Source organism: Cupressus sempervirens, chromosome 5 (genome assembly GCF_028749045.1).
Source record: "Cupressus sempervirens isolate cs-2001-9-10 chromosome 5, ASM2874904v1, whole genome shotgun sequence".
In the NCBI taxonomy this organism is placed as follows: Eukaryota; Viridiplantae; Streptophyta; class Pinopsida; order Cupressales; family Cupressaceae; genus Cupressus; species Cupressus sempervirens.
The window spans coordinates 418,234,247-418,251,330 of NC_143122.1; the positions used below are offsets into that span (position 1 = coordinate 418,234,247).

The 17,084-nt window shown below is 34.8% G+C and overlaps 1 protein-coding gene across 1 annotated transcript in view; it reads right to left on the minus strand.

Moving 5' to 3' along the window:
• Positions 1-1,910: 1,910 nt before the first annotated feature.
• The window catches only part of EMB2453 (Tetratricopeptide repeat (TPR)-like superfamily protein), a 109,342-nt gene continuing 94,168 nt past the window's right edge, over positions 1,911-17,084 (minus strand). The window contains exon 3 of the mRNA XM_089830902.1: positions 1,911-3,282. Within this exon, the coding sequence (XP_089687028.1) occupies positions 2,167-3,282 (1,116 nt within the window). The 3' untranslated portion in view covers positions 1,911-2,166. The remainder of the gene's footprint in view (positions 3,283-17,084) is intronic.

Here is a 17,084-nt window from a genome sequence, read left to right on the forward strand (position 1 = left end):
AAACTCGAGGAGTTTTGGGGAAACACTCACTTGTGCAATGAAATCAGAGGTCAAACACCCAGAATTTTCATTTTTGATATCAGATTGCATTTGCAGCATTGTTTAGTCATTTGTGCAACTCCAAAGGATTTATACAAATATGGTTAGGATGTTTAAGATAAGTTTTAGCGTCATAGGAGTCAAAATGTAGATCCTTGATTTTGGTCATTTTCAAAAAATTCTAGATATGGCCAAATTTCAGAATTTAGCATGCCTTTGACAATGTTATCTCCCACTAACTGCCCTAACCATTTGAGGTCAAATTGAAGCTAGAACAATATTTTTTTATGATTCTAACTCATTTTCTCACAAATCATTTGGTTTCAATTCTACATTAGTGAGTCCTAACTAACTTAGCTCAACCACTTACTCACACCCAAGACAAGTATTGCTTTCCAGCATGCCAAACTTGCTCAAACCCACGCTTGGACTATTTTGCTATGAAGTATTTACTTCTAGTTTTATAGAAACTAACTACAATGATGTATTTACTTCTAGTTGTATAAAAACTATTTACTAGTTTTCTTCTTGCCATCATCATTCTGCATGAGAATTTGATTTTATCCCCAATTTGTAATATATACTGCTTGTTTCTTTTGTGTTCTTATTAACTCATTGGATGCATCTTCTCATTGAATTCTGTTAAAAAAAATACTTTTAATTAAATTTAAGTTGTCTTTTAGGTGCCCAAGTTTTTCTTAAGTTTAAAAAAAAAACTCACCGAATTTTTCCCAAATTTTTTTTTAAAGGCTAGGCGAGTTTTTGTCGAGTGAGAGTTTTTAAACTATGATATTAATGATAATGAGTTCAGTTATATTAGTGGTCTGGAAACAAAGATCTCTTAGGAAGATGCAAAGAATTGTTTATAGATAGATATGAAATGCATCTTCGTGATCCACACTACAGGGAAAATGTAAACAAAAATAGGATTTTTAATGACGTCCACAAGACCAGGCAGTCTAACAAACCAAAAAATATAGCCTTGACGCCTTTAGATTTCCTTCTATATCAGCTATTCTATAGCCTTGACACCTTTAGATTTCCTTCTATATCAGCTATTCTATTATGAATCTTGAATCTCAAATGAAGAGACAAGCAAAGGTAAGAAGAGGAAATAATAGGATGACAAGTACAATACAAACATAAAGGAAATCTAAAACTTAGATCAGAAAGAACAAAAAGTTAATGCTTTGTTTCCCACCAAATAAATTTCGATATTGTGGTCAGGAGCTTTCATAGAGGACACTGTCTCCATAAACCTTCAACAATAATTATAAGTAGCCCATTTTCAATACTCTTTTAGGGAGGTACTATTCAGTCTCAACATGTTTTGTAACCTTGATGATTGATGATACAATGTGTCCTTAATTTTACATTGTACAACAAAAAATATCCTAAATAGATTATGTGAAATCACATCACCTAATTCCAAACTCACAATCACCTTATTGGGGTAATGAACCTCAGACAAAATGCAGAATCTTCAGAAATGACATTGTTTAAAAGTTATTTAAGAGATTGTTGAGAGGATCACAGTAGCATAATATACACGCTGTAGTAACAATTACAGGAACACATTTGGACCGTAACTTTCTGTCATTTAATAACCCGGATTATAATTATTTCACATTGAAAAAGACTGATTGTTCAAAGCATACAGCTCTAATAACTGCTCACCAATGTTCAGTACAAAGTTCACATCGAAACCTAAAAATGAACTGCTGACCATGAACAGTAAAATACACCAGAAAAGGTATTGCTGCTGTAGCAATTCTAGGGGAACATTAAAACAATTCCAGATTATTATTACAATCAACCACACCGTGATATAACATGAAATTTAAGAGAAAATTTGTCTTTACAATACAAGCTAAAGAATTGACAATATGCTTATCTATTCAAATATTAGTCAAAGAAAATGTCAAAGAAAACTGGCACAGCCAAGAAAAATTCTTAAAAAGAGTAGCACAGTGAAGGAAAATAAACCTGCTTGGCTCTACAAAATGTGAGCTAAAATTATAGAATCCTTACAGAAGATGTCATCAATTAGCAAGATAGAGATGTTATATCAGCTAAGAGGCATTTTCCTGTTGTGTACTCAAGCTCAACATTGCAAAATGACTAAACTTATTTTCTACGGTTATCCACCACTTGAGAACCAGAACCATTGCTAGCGTCATTTTTTTTATCCTTCGACTTCGTTGAGTTGTGGGAGCCTATTGCATCCATGAAAAACTTCTTGTTTGGGATAACACCATTAGCATTCATGCTTTTCTGAAGTTCATCTACCAGATGTGTCTCTTTAGCTCTTGTGTATGCTCTGTATAAGAGTTTATATGTTGAAGTTTGTGGCTCTATACCCATACTACGAGCATTACAAAACAATATGTGTGCCTCATCAAATAGTCGATTATTACAATAGACCTCAAGTAAGGCATGTAAAGTAGAAATTGGTAGCTTAATATTTGTGTCTATCATGTCAGAAAATATCTCTCTTGCTTTTGTAACATTACCACAATGTCCATATGCAAGAATCAAACATTCATATGTAACATGACTAGGTTCATAGCCTAAGCTAGTCATCTTTTTATAAACTGATTCCACCTTCTCTATAAGCCTAGCCCTTCCGTAGTTGGTAATCATTGAATTGAAAGTTGGCAATGAAGGATTCTCCTTTGACCGTAACAAGCTTCTAAAAACTTGTTCCATTTTGCTAAAATCTTGACGCCTACCATAGGCATCTATGAGCAAATTGAAAGTAATTATATCTGGTTTACATTTGTTGCTTTCCATGCGACAGAGTTCTTTCTCCATTTCTGCAAGCATTCCATTTTTACCATAAGCATCCATCACACCATTGTATGTGTAAACATCTGTTTCAATCTTGCAGGTTTGGATCTCTTTAAACAATGCATCAACTTTATCTACCTTTCTAGCTTGTGCATAAGCCCTAAGAAGAATGTTGTAAGTTACAATGTTGGGTTGACATCTAGCTTTCTCCTTCATTTTCTCCAAATACCCAAATGCTTTTGCAAGGGCCTTTTCTTTATCTTTCGTGTGCAAATGCGCTTGAATTACTGAATTATATACAGAGGTGTCAGGTCGACATCCACTCTTCCGCATCTCTGCAAAAAGCCACATCGCCAGTCGAATTTGGCCCTTCTTTCCCATTATTGATATCAACTTTGAATAAACAGCAGTGTCCACATGGTACCAATTTTGTTGTTGCATCCATCTGAATACCTAGTAATCAATGTATTGAGCTTAGTCCACTTGTTATATATAAGCACAAGAAACATAATTTGTATGAAACACACAAACTTATATGACCACTGGTCAAATGCAACCATGGGACAACAGACATCAAAGTTTGATGATAGAGTAACACATTTCAAGGGCGAAATGTTAGTTGTAATTTTAAAATGCAATTAAAGATTAATATGCATGAGATAGTTCACAGACGGAGACTAAGAGAGTACTCGGCAAGCCCAAAATTGTCAACTTGGCAAATACTTGACAAAAACTCAGGAACTTAGAAAGTACTAAAAGTTATAATCTCTTAAAGAAACATATTTTTTGTAAAATTCATTTACAAAAAGATAAAATTAAAACTTGACATCTCGAAATAGGAAATGCACAGTTTTCTAGCAAAATTATGTGAAAAGTGTGTTTTAACCAGTATTTTGCCTGTGTTGGTAGTTATACCCATGTATTTCCCACATCTATTGAAGTATGAGATTTAAACATGTAACAACTCGCCCAGCAAAAACATTAGAAAGTACTTGTAAAGATCGCAAACTATGATACGTGATTTGGTTAAAATCTGAATGTAGCACTTTCCAATTAAATTATTTATTGAGGGATGGATGTTTTTCTAGTATGGTGGAACATTCTGATACTATATAGATTTTGAAGCTTGGTGTTCATCAACCAATTGATCAATGATTAGAAAATCTCGTTGTGAATTTATCATATCTCAGGTTAGATGCTCCGACTTTTTAACATTCTCAAGGACTTGGGATTTTCTGTTACTCTGCGCAGCATCCCATCTGAAAGATTCTAAAGCAGAAATTAATAAATCTTAAAGGTTTCTTCCTGATGTTGTCGGAGAGGAGATAAGAAGGAAGCAGTAGCACTGAGGCATGCAGGACCATCAAGGAATAGACTTTCCAATAACAAATAGTTCAGCAATGAGGGGGGTCAGTATATGTGCAGCAAGACCAGAAGGGCAATAGTAAGCACTTAAATAAACAGAATTAAAAACCAAATTACAGAAACTAGACACCTTAAAAGTTGCACCAAAAAGTACTTAGACTTGTCAGAAATTGATGTGAACTGTTCGGATTAAGGCGGGCATCAACCATGTACGTCCTACATTGTTTAATTTTTACAACATTCTCATCAAAGTGTTTCTAGGAACTCTAGTGAAATTTATTTTGTGACAACATTCTTGTCAAAGTGTCTCTAGGCACCTAGGGTATTATTGGAAAATGTTGTTAATAAAATTCCCCTTATACTTTATAAATGAATCCATACTACTTATACTTTATAAATGAATTCATAAGCAACAAAGGGGAGCAACGGCAACAATAATTAATTGCTTCTGACAAACTTTATTATCTGCTCAAATTGGGCACCTGGAAATGAGGGAAAGGTGACCCTTGGTGTGCCATACAAGTGACCATTAGTTTTCCCAAGGAGGAAAAGTGTCTACTGATTCCACTATGAATGAATTCACACATTCCAAAAGAACTTCTAAGGAGTTGAGCATTTTATTTTATGCAAGAGGCTTTTGGGCACTATATTTTACCATAGTTTGTGCAACTTTTATCTTGGAAACTCCTAGTAGTATCCTTCTTCCAAATTTTCTCTAAATTGGAGACCCTTTTGATTCTTTTGGTTGAGAGTTGACAAGTACACAAATGTTGTCAGATGCAATTATTGGAGACAAAGGAGTGAAGGAAGTGCTTGCTTTGTAATCTTATTTGAAGAAGTAATACATACTTGGCCTGTCTTCTTTGTTGATTTTTTCTTTCTACAACGCTTCTCCACATAACTATTGTGTAATGCAATTTTCTCATATGTTTTGCTGAGTTCTTATGTTGCTGATTTCAATTCCTAAATCCATTAATGGTACTTAACAACTCAGCACAATTGATTAAATTGTGTTTTATGAATAAGCATATTTTACTTTTATATATGCACACTTAATTTCAAATATCTATATTGTTGTAGTTTGCTTTTCTTGTCCCAATAAGAAGAAAGATGAGTAATGAGATTACCCTTGCTTTTTAGAGCATCATTATTGATTTTAGAATCATTCCCAGCAGCTTGGCAGAGAGGGATCTCATTATCCTTGACTCCTCATCCAAAATTATTTTAGAATGTTTGATAGTCTCCACAGTGCTTGATTTAGATGAGCTTTTTGAAGTGGATTGTTTCCTCTTTCCACAATAAGTTTGCACAGGTTTTATACTGGCAGAAGTATTCATGTTTGCAAAGTCATGTTGATCTATTAATAGCATTTTCAAGTACCCATGTGCTGCTCTTTTGCAAAAGAGGAGAAGGCATCTTGGATTTCCAATAGCAGACACCAATCTAAAATAGCTTTTTAAGTTTTAACAATTATTGTACAAGGCAAAACCTAGCTGTTTACCCAACAATCTATGAAGAGAACTGTGCCATATGCATCTGAAATAAGACCCAAAAAAGTCCTTTAAAACCTAGTGTTCAAGAGAAAATGTTGTGTCCCCAATTGTAACAACTCAGGTTTGGAACTCATTTTTAATCAAGACTTTGTTGTAATGGTCTTGAGTCTTGACTGTGAAACACTATTACTGTGGCATCTGGTCGGCTATGTTTAGGGCCTTTGTTGCTGACTACGAATGAGTTTACTCTTCCCTTAAGGCTGTATGCTGAAGAGTTAGATTTTAGGTTCATGGCTGTCGTGGCAGCCAATTATTGTATGTTAACAGTGTTCTCTTGGCTTAGGTTTTTATAACAATGCTGGCTTGGCTTGGATTGTTGTAACAATGTTCGCTTTGGCTTGGACTTCTGTAATAGAATTGGCCTCGGCTTCAACTAATGTCACAGTGTTGGCTTGGCTTATGTTTCCAAAAGCAGCAATCAAATCTGAAATACCTTTTAAGGATGTTGAAATTATTTCACAAGACTAAACCTAGCTGCTTACCCAACAATCAATGAGGAGAATTGATGCCGTGAAGTGGATTTCTTATGTTCAGACCCCCAATTTCTCATGTTCAGACCCCCATGAGATGGCAGAAGATGTTGAATAAAATCAACAACATTGACAGCAGGAATGAAGTCCACCTGTGTTAAAAACCCAAAGGCCATCCTCTTCATTTCAAAAATGATGCTAAGGATCTATAACTCCACCTAGGTCAAATTTTGAGAGTGGATACACTCGGATCAGCAGAATCGCAAAAGATTGCTGCATAAAAAAAAAGGATTCGCTCACAAATGAACAATCTAGGTACATTTCCAAGGTTAAAATGTAAAGTTTCTGCAAATTGTATGTGATCAGACTTTGATAATAACTTCTATATTGTTTGCTGAAGATGATCTTCCTTCTAGTTGAACTTGGAGAAGAGATGTCAATATCAATTGTTATTCTGAAATGTTTTTGTCTCAGCAAGTATTCAAGTTTAGGCAGAATTGCACTTGATCTATTTGTGTGCTCTTTAACTACATTCCCATCCTATATAAATATGCAACCAAAGAGCATGTTTCTCTAAGAGACGTCCCTATCTAGGTCGGCCCTGATTAGTATTTCCAAAATCAGCGCTCAAGGGACAATGTCATTAGTTAGTGTTTATCCTAAATAATTAAAGACAAGTTAGACTTATCTAATTAACCCAAGGAGATGCTGATATCTTACTAAGACTGGGCAATCATATATAAAGCCGATCACAAGGAAGGCATAGAATCAGAATTAACACTCCCTCTTAACTTAATAATTATACTAAGAGATAACATATCTAGCATCATCAATTAAGATGAATAAGCATAGATTGATACTCTATATCTATCTGAATCTTCAGAGTATGTGGTGTCATGAACACATGATACTATGTCATATTACTAAACTTGTGATATGACATATCACTGATACTAGTGATAATAGTATTGCAAAAAATACAATATATAGGATAAAATCCGGAGAATAATTAAATTCTTCATTTATCCAAGTTGTGACTCATAGGTACTGGAACTCCTATATCACAACATGATCATGAGTTAAGATCTACCAAAACATAGGATAAACTCTGGAGAATAATAAAATTCTTCCTTTATCCAAATTGTGACTCATCGACATAACATTGTCTACATCACAATGTGATCTTGAACTCATCTAGATTTGATAGCAGATCTCTACTATTTAGCACATTATCTAAGAAATCGTCATTTCTCATAATGTCTTTTATAACAGTGTTCATTATCTCAGAGATTGTCACCTCTTGAATAATGAATACAAATGGTGGAGACCATAAAAGTTAATAGCTTGACAATAAAATTATTTTATTAATAATCAGTGTAACCCGAGTGCGCGCATCCGGGTCAAAACCTCGACGCACACAGTGCGGGTGCGGCATGCACCCGAGTACCCCCACCGGCAAAAATTTCGCCGCCGCACCTTGGCCGCACCACTCGAGCACCCGAGTGGGATGCGGTGCTCGGGTGCGTGGCGGATGCTCAAGTGTGGGGTTGCTCGTGGGGTGTGGTGAGCTAGATGGCCGAAAAAATTTAAAACGAAAATTTTTTTGCATTTTTTTTTTTTTTAAATTATCCATGCTAACCCTAATTGGGTGTGGGTCTTATGTGGTCTATTTGAAGGTTTAATAAGACCAATAGACCTCATTTTCATTTCAACATTTCATTTCATTGTTTTGGAGCAGCAAGGAGCTAAGTGAGCAAAAGAGTTTGGAGGAGTTTGTGAGAGCTTAGTGGGTGATTTTGCAAGGGATTGCAAGATCAAGAGGAGCAAGAAGAGCAAGAAGATTTGATTTGGCAAGTGTCTTTTCAAGTTCAAGATAGGTTTTTTTTATTTTACAACTTTTTTTGGTTTTAGAAATCACGTTATAATTTTTAAATTTAGTATTTAGATTTACTTTCAAGTTTCAACTTAAATTTTTGAATGTTTCATTCTTGAATCTTGTTGATAGTAGATAGTTGATAGTTCAATGATTTTTTAATTTTTATTATCTATATTAATTTTTTCATTGTTCTTAAAATAAAAATATGGCAATATGGCATATGCTAAAACATATTTAGTATTTAGCATTTAGCTTCTTTTTTTAATATTTTTAAATAGTAAATAGTAAAGTTTTAACTTTTAAAGTTTTAAGTAGGCTGAAACTAATTTGTATAACTTATTTTTACTTGGGCTGAAATGTATCATGATCATTTTTATAATTTTATTTTCATTTTGTGAAATGTAGTTTTCTAAATGGCATCTAGATCTGGCCAAAGTGCAAAAGACATAGAAATTAATGAGGCAAGTGCATATGATTATAAGCCTGTGCCCTAAGGAAGTGATCATGGAGCTGATCTAGATGGTCAATCTGAGGAAGCCCTTCAGAGATTTTGACAAAGTATGCTAGAAGTCCGTATGATCCAAAGTCCCCTTTAAAACAATTTGCTGCAAAAATTACACGCCCTACACCTTGAAGTGGTGGCACACATAAATGGAAGTGTATTATATGTGACGCAGAATGGTTTGGCAGCATTACAAGAGTTAATGCACCTTTTTTGGAGTGGCTATGGCATGAACCCATGCATATTCTTGTCAAATCCTGAGAATGTGAAATACAGAATTGAAGTGAACAAACTATGGGGCATTCTTGATGATAATGATGTTCCAGTGCCTAGATCTCTGTCTGCTAGGCAACAAGTACAAAATATACAGCAGTTACAGGGGCAGGGAGATACATCTACTCGTATCTTGCATCAGAGAGCAGGGACTATGTCACCTACACCATCATTTTCCTCACCTACACACAATTCAGCAGGGGATAGCGGTAGGGGGAAATGGAAAGCAACTACAAGTCGTAGTGGTACTAACCCCATTGCTCATTTATTTAACATGTATGCCAGGGACCGGTTAGATGATGCTGTAAATTTTCTACAAATTCTATGACTAAATATAGACTAGATTCTACCTTCTTCCTCTCTTTGTGATTTGCTGAGAATAACTTCAAATTATTGTCTTCAATTGAATTAGAAATATAATTCAGAATTCTGTCTTTTGTTCTGCAATTTGTATGTGAGCAGTATTGACTAAGGAGTAGACTTGTCTTTGTTCTTGTGTGCTCTTAGACTTCAACCTTACCCTCTATAAGTATAGGAATCAAGGGACATGTCCTTAGAAAGGACATGTCTCTTCCAAAGTTTATTTGCCTAACCGTTAGAAGTCGGCGACTTTCCATGACTTAATTTAGTTTAAACACAAACATAAACTATGAAGTTTAGATTAGTTTTACACTAAAACATAAGGATAGATGCTGATATCATAAAGGGAACAATGCGAAGACTTAGTCCTATATTTATCATGCTATATCAGATCAGATCGATCTATTATTAGATCAGTATGCTTAACAAGTTACAGAATTAACACTCCCTCTTAACTTGATAATCATACTGAAAGATATCATATCTAGCAACATCAATAAAGATGAACAAGCAAGAATTGATACTCTATATCTATCTGAATCTACTTAGCATGCGGTATCATAGAACACATGATACAATGTCATATTACTAAACCTATAATATGACAAATCACTGCTACTAGTGATAACAATATTGCAAAGAATACAATGTACATGATAAATTTGAAGAGTAATTTAATTTTTTCATTTATCCAAGTTGTGACTCATAGATACTGGTATTCCTATATCACAACATGATCTTGAGTTTAAGATCTACCACAATATAGGATAAACCCGGAGAATAATAAAATTCTTCCTTTATCCAAGTTGTGACTTATAGACATAGCAATGTCAACATCACAATATGATCTTGAACTCATCTAGATCTTACAGTAGAACTCTATTGTTTAGCACATTATCTAGAGATTGTCATCTCTCATAATGTCTTTTATACAAGTGTTCATTATCTCAGAGATCGTCACCTCTTAAATAATGAATACAAATGGTGGAGCCATAACAGTCAAAAGCCTGACAAATAAAATTATTTTATTAATAATTTAAAGAATACAAATGGATTACAATTCAACCATACCAAGTCTTCCCCTGAAGTGGTCTATCTTCACCCTAGATAGAGGTTTGGTGAGTATGTTTGTTGTCTAATCTGCAGTATACATGTATTCTAATTTTACAAAATTCTTACCTACCATATCTCTTACATAATGGTAAGGAATTTCAATATGCTTGGACCTGTCATAAAAAATTGGATTCACCCAAAGCTTGATGGAACTCTGATTATCACAATGAATAATCATAGAATTCATGGCTTGCCCAAATAATCCCACAAGTAACTTCCTTAGCCAAACTGCTTCTCGAGAGGCCATTGCTGCTACAATGTATTCAACTTTTGTGGAGCTTTGAGCTACTGAAGACTGCTTTCTGCATATCCAAGATATCATTGCCGATCCTAAACTGAAACAACATCCTGAAGTACTTTTCCTATCTTTAACACTTCCACCCCAACCTGAGTCAGTGAATCCATGTAAATCTCAGCCAACCTTCTCATATTTGATTCCAAAATTAAGAGTGCTTTGTAAGTATCTCATAATGTGTTTAATTACAACTAGGTGAATCTCCTTTGGCTCACACATAAACTAACTTAAGGCATTAACAACATAGCAAATATCAGATCTTGTATTTACTAAGTACATAAGGGATCCAATCATCTGTCTATAGAGAGTAGAATCTATGGAAGGTGATTCTACTGCTGCTTCTTTAAGTTTATGTAGATTAGTCTCCATTAGAGAAGACATAGACTTGCAATTCCACATTCCAAATCTCTTCAAAATGTCTGATGTATACTTCCTTGATTAAGTATGATATTGTCAGAATTCTGCCATACTTCCAGTCCTAAGAAGTAATGATGGAGTCCCAAGTCTTTCATCTTGAATTCTCTAATTAGATCTTTCTTGCATTGATCTATAGGATGATCATCACCTGTTATTAGTAAATCATCAACATACAGTATCAGAATTACCATATCATCTTTATCTCTTTTATAATATAAATTTAGATCGGCTTCATTCTTGGAAAATCCTAAGCTGGTGAGATACTTATCAATTCTTTCATACCAAGCCCATGGAGCTTGTTTAAGCCCATAGAGAGCTTTCTTGAGCCTACAAACAAAAATGTTAGGATCATGAGTTTCAAATCCTTCGGGTTGCTCCAAATATACTTCTTCTGCAATCTTTCCATTTAGGAATGTTGTTTTTATATCCATCTGATGTACTTTCCATCCCTTCGATGCTGCTCTTGCTAGGACTACTCTTACAGAGGTATATCTAGCGACAAGAGCAAAAGTTTCTTCATAATCAATCACTTCTTTCTGAGAGAATCCTCTAGCTACAAATCTAGCTTTATATTTCTCAATGCTACCATTAGCAGCATGCTTTATTTTAAAGAGCCACTTGGAAGAAACAACAGATTTTCCTTTAGTTCTTGGAACAATTTCTCAAACAGCATTCTTCATAATCGATTGGTATTCTTCTGTCATAGCTTATTTCCAAGCTGTATGTTTAATAGCATCAGAAGGATTGGTTGGTTCTATTTTGGATAAATCACTCATGTTTGTTGTATAACTAAAGAATCTTTTAGGTCTTTTGCTTTCTCTAATTGTTCCGGAAGGTGTAGCAAAGTCTTGTGCTTCCTTAACTGTTTTAATGGCCCAGAGTGATCTTTTCTTTGAATTTTGATTTTCTCCAAGATTTAGATTTTGAATTTCATCTTCAATTTCTTCTATGTTCTCCCTCTGGGACTCAGATTCACTATTTATTTTAGAACTAGGTAAAGGAGAAGGTTCTTCAAAACTTAGGGCTCTTTTGAATGCTAGAACTTCTTCAAAAATTACATCCCTACTAAGTTCAATACTTTTCTGTCCAGGTATGAAAATCCTATATGCCTTAGATGTTTCACTATACCCTACAAAAATACCTTTCCTTCCAGAGGGTGCTAACTGGGTTCTCTTTTCTTTTAAAAAATGGATATATATGGGGCACCCAAAAATCCTAAGATGACTTATATTGGGTTTAACCTTAGTAAATACTTCTTCAAGACTTTTATCTCTAAGGTAAGAGTGAGGGCTTCTATTTTGAATATAGAAAGCAGTACAAGAGGCTTCTACCCAAAGGTAATATTCTAGATTTTGATCAAATATCATAGCTCTAGCAACTTCTATAATTGTTCTATTCTTTCTTTCTGCTACCCCGTTTTGTTCTAAATTATAAGAATGGTGTACTCCCTCTTAATTCTTGTTTCTTTACAAAAAATTTTAAACAAATTTGAGGTGTATTCTCCTCCATTATCAGTTCTAAGAGTTTTAATTTTATGTCCTGATAAGTTTTCAATTAATGTTTTGAATTCTTTAAATCTCTTTAGGATTTCTTCTTATTCTTTGCACTTTAAGAAGTAAATCCATGTTTTCCTAAAGAAGTCATCTATGAACTAAATATGATACCAAAATCCTCCAAGAGAAGGAACAGACATAGGTCCACATAAATCTGAATGAATTAATTCCAAAACATTATTTGCTTTTCTAGTGCTATCATGAAATGGACTTTTGGTGTTCTTACCCAGTGCACACCCTTTGCATATGCTTGAGTGGTTTTTATTAAGTTTAGGTAAGCCAATAACCATGTTCTCCATAGGTGATAAGGTTTTGAAATTTAGATGCCCTAATCTTATGTGCCATATTTCATTTATGTCTACAGCTTCATGAATTAAGGCTTGAATAGGTCAATTGGATTCAGAATTTAATTCATACAAATATCCTTTTCTCTGACCAATCAACTTAGCTTTCTTAATAGAGGAGTTCTTTGTCCAGGTTATTACTTTACCATCCACGAATGCAACGTTATGCCCATCATCTTCAAGTGTTGTAATTGAGATTAGATTTCTTTTTATTCTTGGTACGTAGAGTACACCTTTGAGAAGAAGAGAATTTCTTGATTTTAGTTTCAAGGTGCAGTTTCCAATTCCTTCGACGGAATGTGTTGAATTATCACCAATGGTAACTTTGCCATTAACCTTTTTTTAAATAGAGTCTAGTGCTTATTTGTATCATGTTATATGTCTAGAAGACCCACTATCAATTACCCATACTTTACTTGAGATTTCATTTGATAGTGATGAATACAATACACGATTCTCAGGATCATAGGTATCTTCTTCCCTAATAACATTTGTAAAGTTTGCTTGTTGTTTAGAATTCTCAAGACATTAGATTTGTAGTATCCAAACTTTTCACATTTGAAACACTTTATTTTGGATAGATCTTTTTTGGGTTTGTCATTCTTTTGGTTTCTATTTTTCTTCTTGAAATGCTTCTTCTTGCCCTTATAGGAGTTTGTATTAAGAATATGCAGTTCTTCATCTTATGTTTTTAGTTTCCCTCCTTTCTTTAATTTTTTGGATTCTTCTTGAAGACAATCCCCCTTAAGTCTGTTGAAGTCAAGGAGTTTATCTTTGGCACTTATTTCTTGTGCAAAAGTTTCCCACAAATCTGGCAATCCATCTATAGCCATCAGTGTTAGTTCCGTGTCACTAATAATGGTTCCTATACTTGACAGTTCATCTCAAATGCTGGCAACTCTTAGAAAATAAGAATTCATTGATTCTCCTTTCTTTATTTGTATGTGATTTAATTGCCTTTTCAGTGTGAGAAATCTAGTTGCATTGTTGACCTCATATGCATTTAGTAATGCATTCATCATATCAAATGTTGTTTGATGTTTTGTAAGCATGGGTACGATATCATTTTTTACTCCATCTAATATGATTTGAATGGCTTTCCTATTTTCTTTGCTTCAAATAGATTTATGAGGTTCAACTGGAGGTTGTTTGGATGCTTTATCAACAAATTGTTTTACTTCATTTTCTTCAAGAATCATCATGATTCTAAATTTTCAGGCATTAAAGTGTTCTTTCCCATCAAATCTGTCCTCAGGTCTGATTGTGTATGCCATTGAAGATAAGAGATAGTTGCTAGATATATATAAAGTCTAATTACTAAATTTTGCAGAGCCTAGGTTCGACTACGAGAGCTCTGATACCATGTAAAGTTTCTGCAAATTCTATAACTAAATATAGACTGGATTCTACATTCTTCCTCTCCTTGTGATTTGCTGAGAATAACTTCAAAGTATTGTCTTCAATTGAATTAGAAATATAATTCAGAATTCTGTCTTTTGTTCTGCAATTCGTATGTGGGCAGTATTGACTAAGGAGCAGACTTGTCTTTGTTCTTGTGTGCTCTTAGACTTCAACCTTACCCTCTATCAGTATAGGAATCAAGGGACATGTCCTTAGAAAGGACATGTCTCTTCCAAATTTTATTTGCCTAACCTCTAGAAGTCGGCGACTTTCCATGACTTAATTAAGTTTAAACACAAACATAAACTATGAAGTTTAGGTTAGTCTTAAACTAAAACATAAGGATAGACGTCGATATCATAAAGGGAACAATGCAAAGACTTAGTCCTATATTTATCATACTATATCAGATTGGATCGATCTATTATTAGATCAGTATGCTTAACAAGTTATAGAATTAAGAGATGATGATTTCTTCTTTTCCAATGGCATTTCTACACATGTGGCTCGATCTCCCTATTTTGTGAGGATGATGTCCATGGCACTGAACGAGGGAAAGCCATCATATGTGCCACCAGGTGACCACAAATTGAGGACCACAGTGTTGGATAGAGCCTATGACAAGGTTGGGATCTTAATGGAGCAGATGAAAGCATGTTGGATGGATTCAAGCGGCAGCATTATCATGGATGGGTGGACGGACATTAGTCATCATCCACTCATCAACATTATGGTTACATGCATCGAGGGCCCATACTTTTTGAAGGCAGTTGATTGTTCAGGGATCGTAAAGATGTTGATTTTTAGTTTCATGTGCTTAGGGAAGCCATTGAGGAGGCTGGGCCACAAAATGTGGTCCAAGTTGTGACAGATGCAGCACATGTGTGCAAAGCTGCAGGGAGGCTTGTTGAGGCAGCCTATAGGCATATTTGGTGGACTCCATGTCGTGTGCATGTCATGAACAATGCACTCAAAGACATAGGAAAAATAGAGTGGATTAGAAAGATGGTTAATGATAGGAGACAGGTGTAGATGTTTATCTACAATCACCATACATCACATGCACTTTTCAGGAGCTTCGCAAATAAGCAATTCTTGAAACCAGTTGAGACCAGGTACGCATCATATTATATTCTCTTAAAGAGAATGATTTGAGTTGCAAGAGCCATTGCAACTCATGGTTATGACACAAGAATGGAATCAATGGCCTGAATCCAGAACAAAGTAGGGGAAGAGGATAAAGGAGACAGTGAAGAGTGATTGGTTTTGGAGTGACGCAAAATACAGTCTCCATCATTACTCCACTATTTTAGGTGATCAGATATGGAGATGTAGATTCACCTAGCCTTGGAGAGGTTTATGAGTGCATTGATTCCATGCTTGGGCAGATGAGGGCTGTTGTGCGTGAGAGAGACCCCACTCTAGCATTCTATATGGAGCACATTGAGCCTATCATTCACCGCAAGTGGGAGAAGTTGAACACTCCTTTGCACATGGCTGCCTATGCATTGAACCCGAAGTGGTACATACCTAGGCCTAGTAGAATCACACCACTTCGAGATGATGAGGTGAAGAATGGATTCTTTCGATGCATTGCCAAGATGTATGATATTGAGACTACTAATGAGATTTGCACCGAGTGGTCCAAATTTGCTAGTCTTTCAGGTAATCCTTAAATCTTGATTCAGTGCTCTAAACTTTTTATAATTATAAGTTATTTTAATAATTAATTGTTACTTTACTTATAACTTTATTTAAGTTATTTTAATATTATGTTGTAAACTTGTAACTTGTAGGATACTTGGATATTACAAAGGTGGTTCTCAAAACCATGGCACAAAAGAATCCCATTTTGTGGTGGAAATGACATGGGTCACAAAAGTCAAAGATCACCTCACTAGCCATCCGACTACTTTCTTAGGTTTGTAATACTAATTACTAATTCCAGCCCTCTATAATCTTAACTTTCAGAGTTTTACTTTACTGATTTTAATTTATGATTCATTGATTCAATAATCATTGATTTACCATTTATCATTTGTTACAAATTGTATGAACATTTGTTTGTAACTTGTAAGGTAACTTTCAACTTTGTTATCTGAATCTTAGGTGTCTAGCTCCTCAGCTGCAGAGAGAAACTGGTCCACCTATAGCTTCATTCACTCTATTATGAAGAACAGACTTACCTCTAAGAGAGCGAAGAAGTTGGTTGTTGTACATGGTTACTTGCGGCTCAAAGATCACAAGACAGGCAAGTACAAGGAGAGCCCTGCAACACAAAGGGATGTGGAGCCAGAGGATCCAACTCAAATTGATGAGGATGACAATGTAGCAGAAGCCAATGTAGGGCTAGTTGGTGTTCCTTTAGAGGATCAGGATCTTACCCACAAGGAGTCTAGGAGTTTCAGTGATGAGGACTTCGGTATAAGGGATGATTAGAGAGCACTTGAGATGATTCCATTCTCATTATTAACATTTTGTCATTTTGTTGATTGTACTCACTTTGATATGGCTATGATACATTATTATTATTTCACTGTTTCATGCTATTCGGCTCATTGTCATCATGAGCATCTTTATGAAATTATTCATAGAATCATATTTGAACAATGAATTTTGAATCTTGCATCTTGAACTAAGTTAATTTGTTAAATGGTCATTAGTAATGGTTATGAAGTTTCAAGTTTCAAGTTTGAACTTATGGTTTGTGAATCGCATTTCAATTTTCTCTAT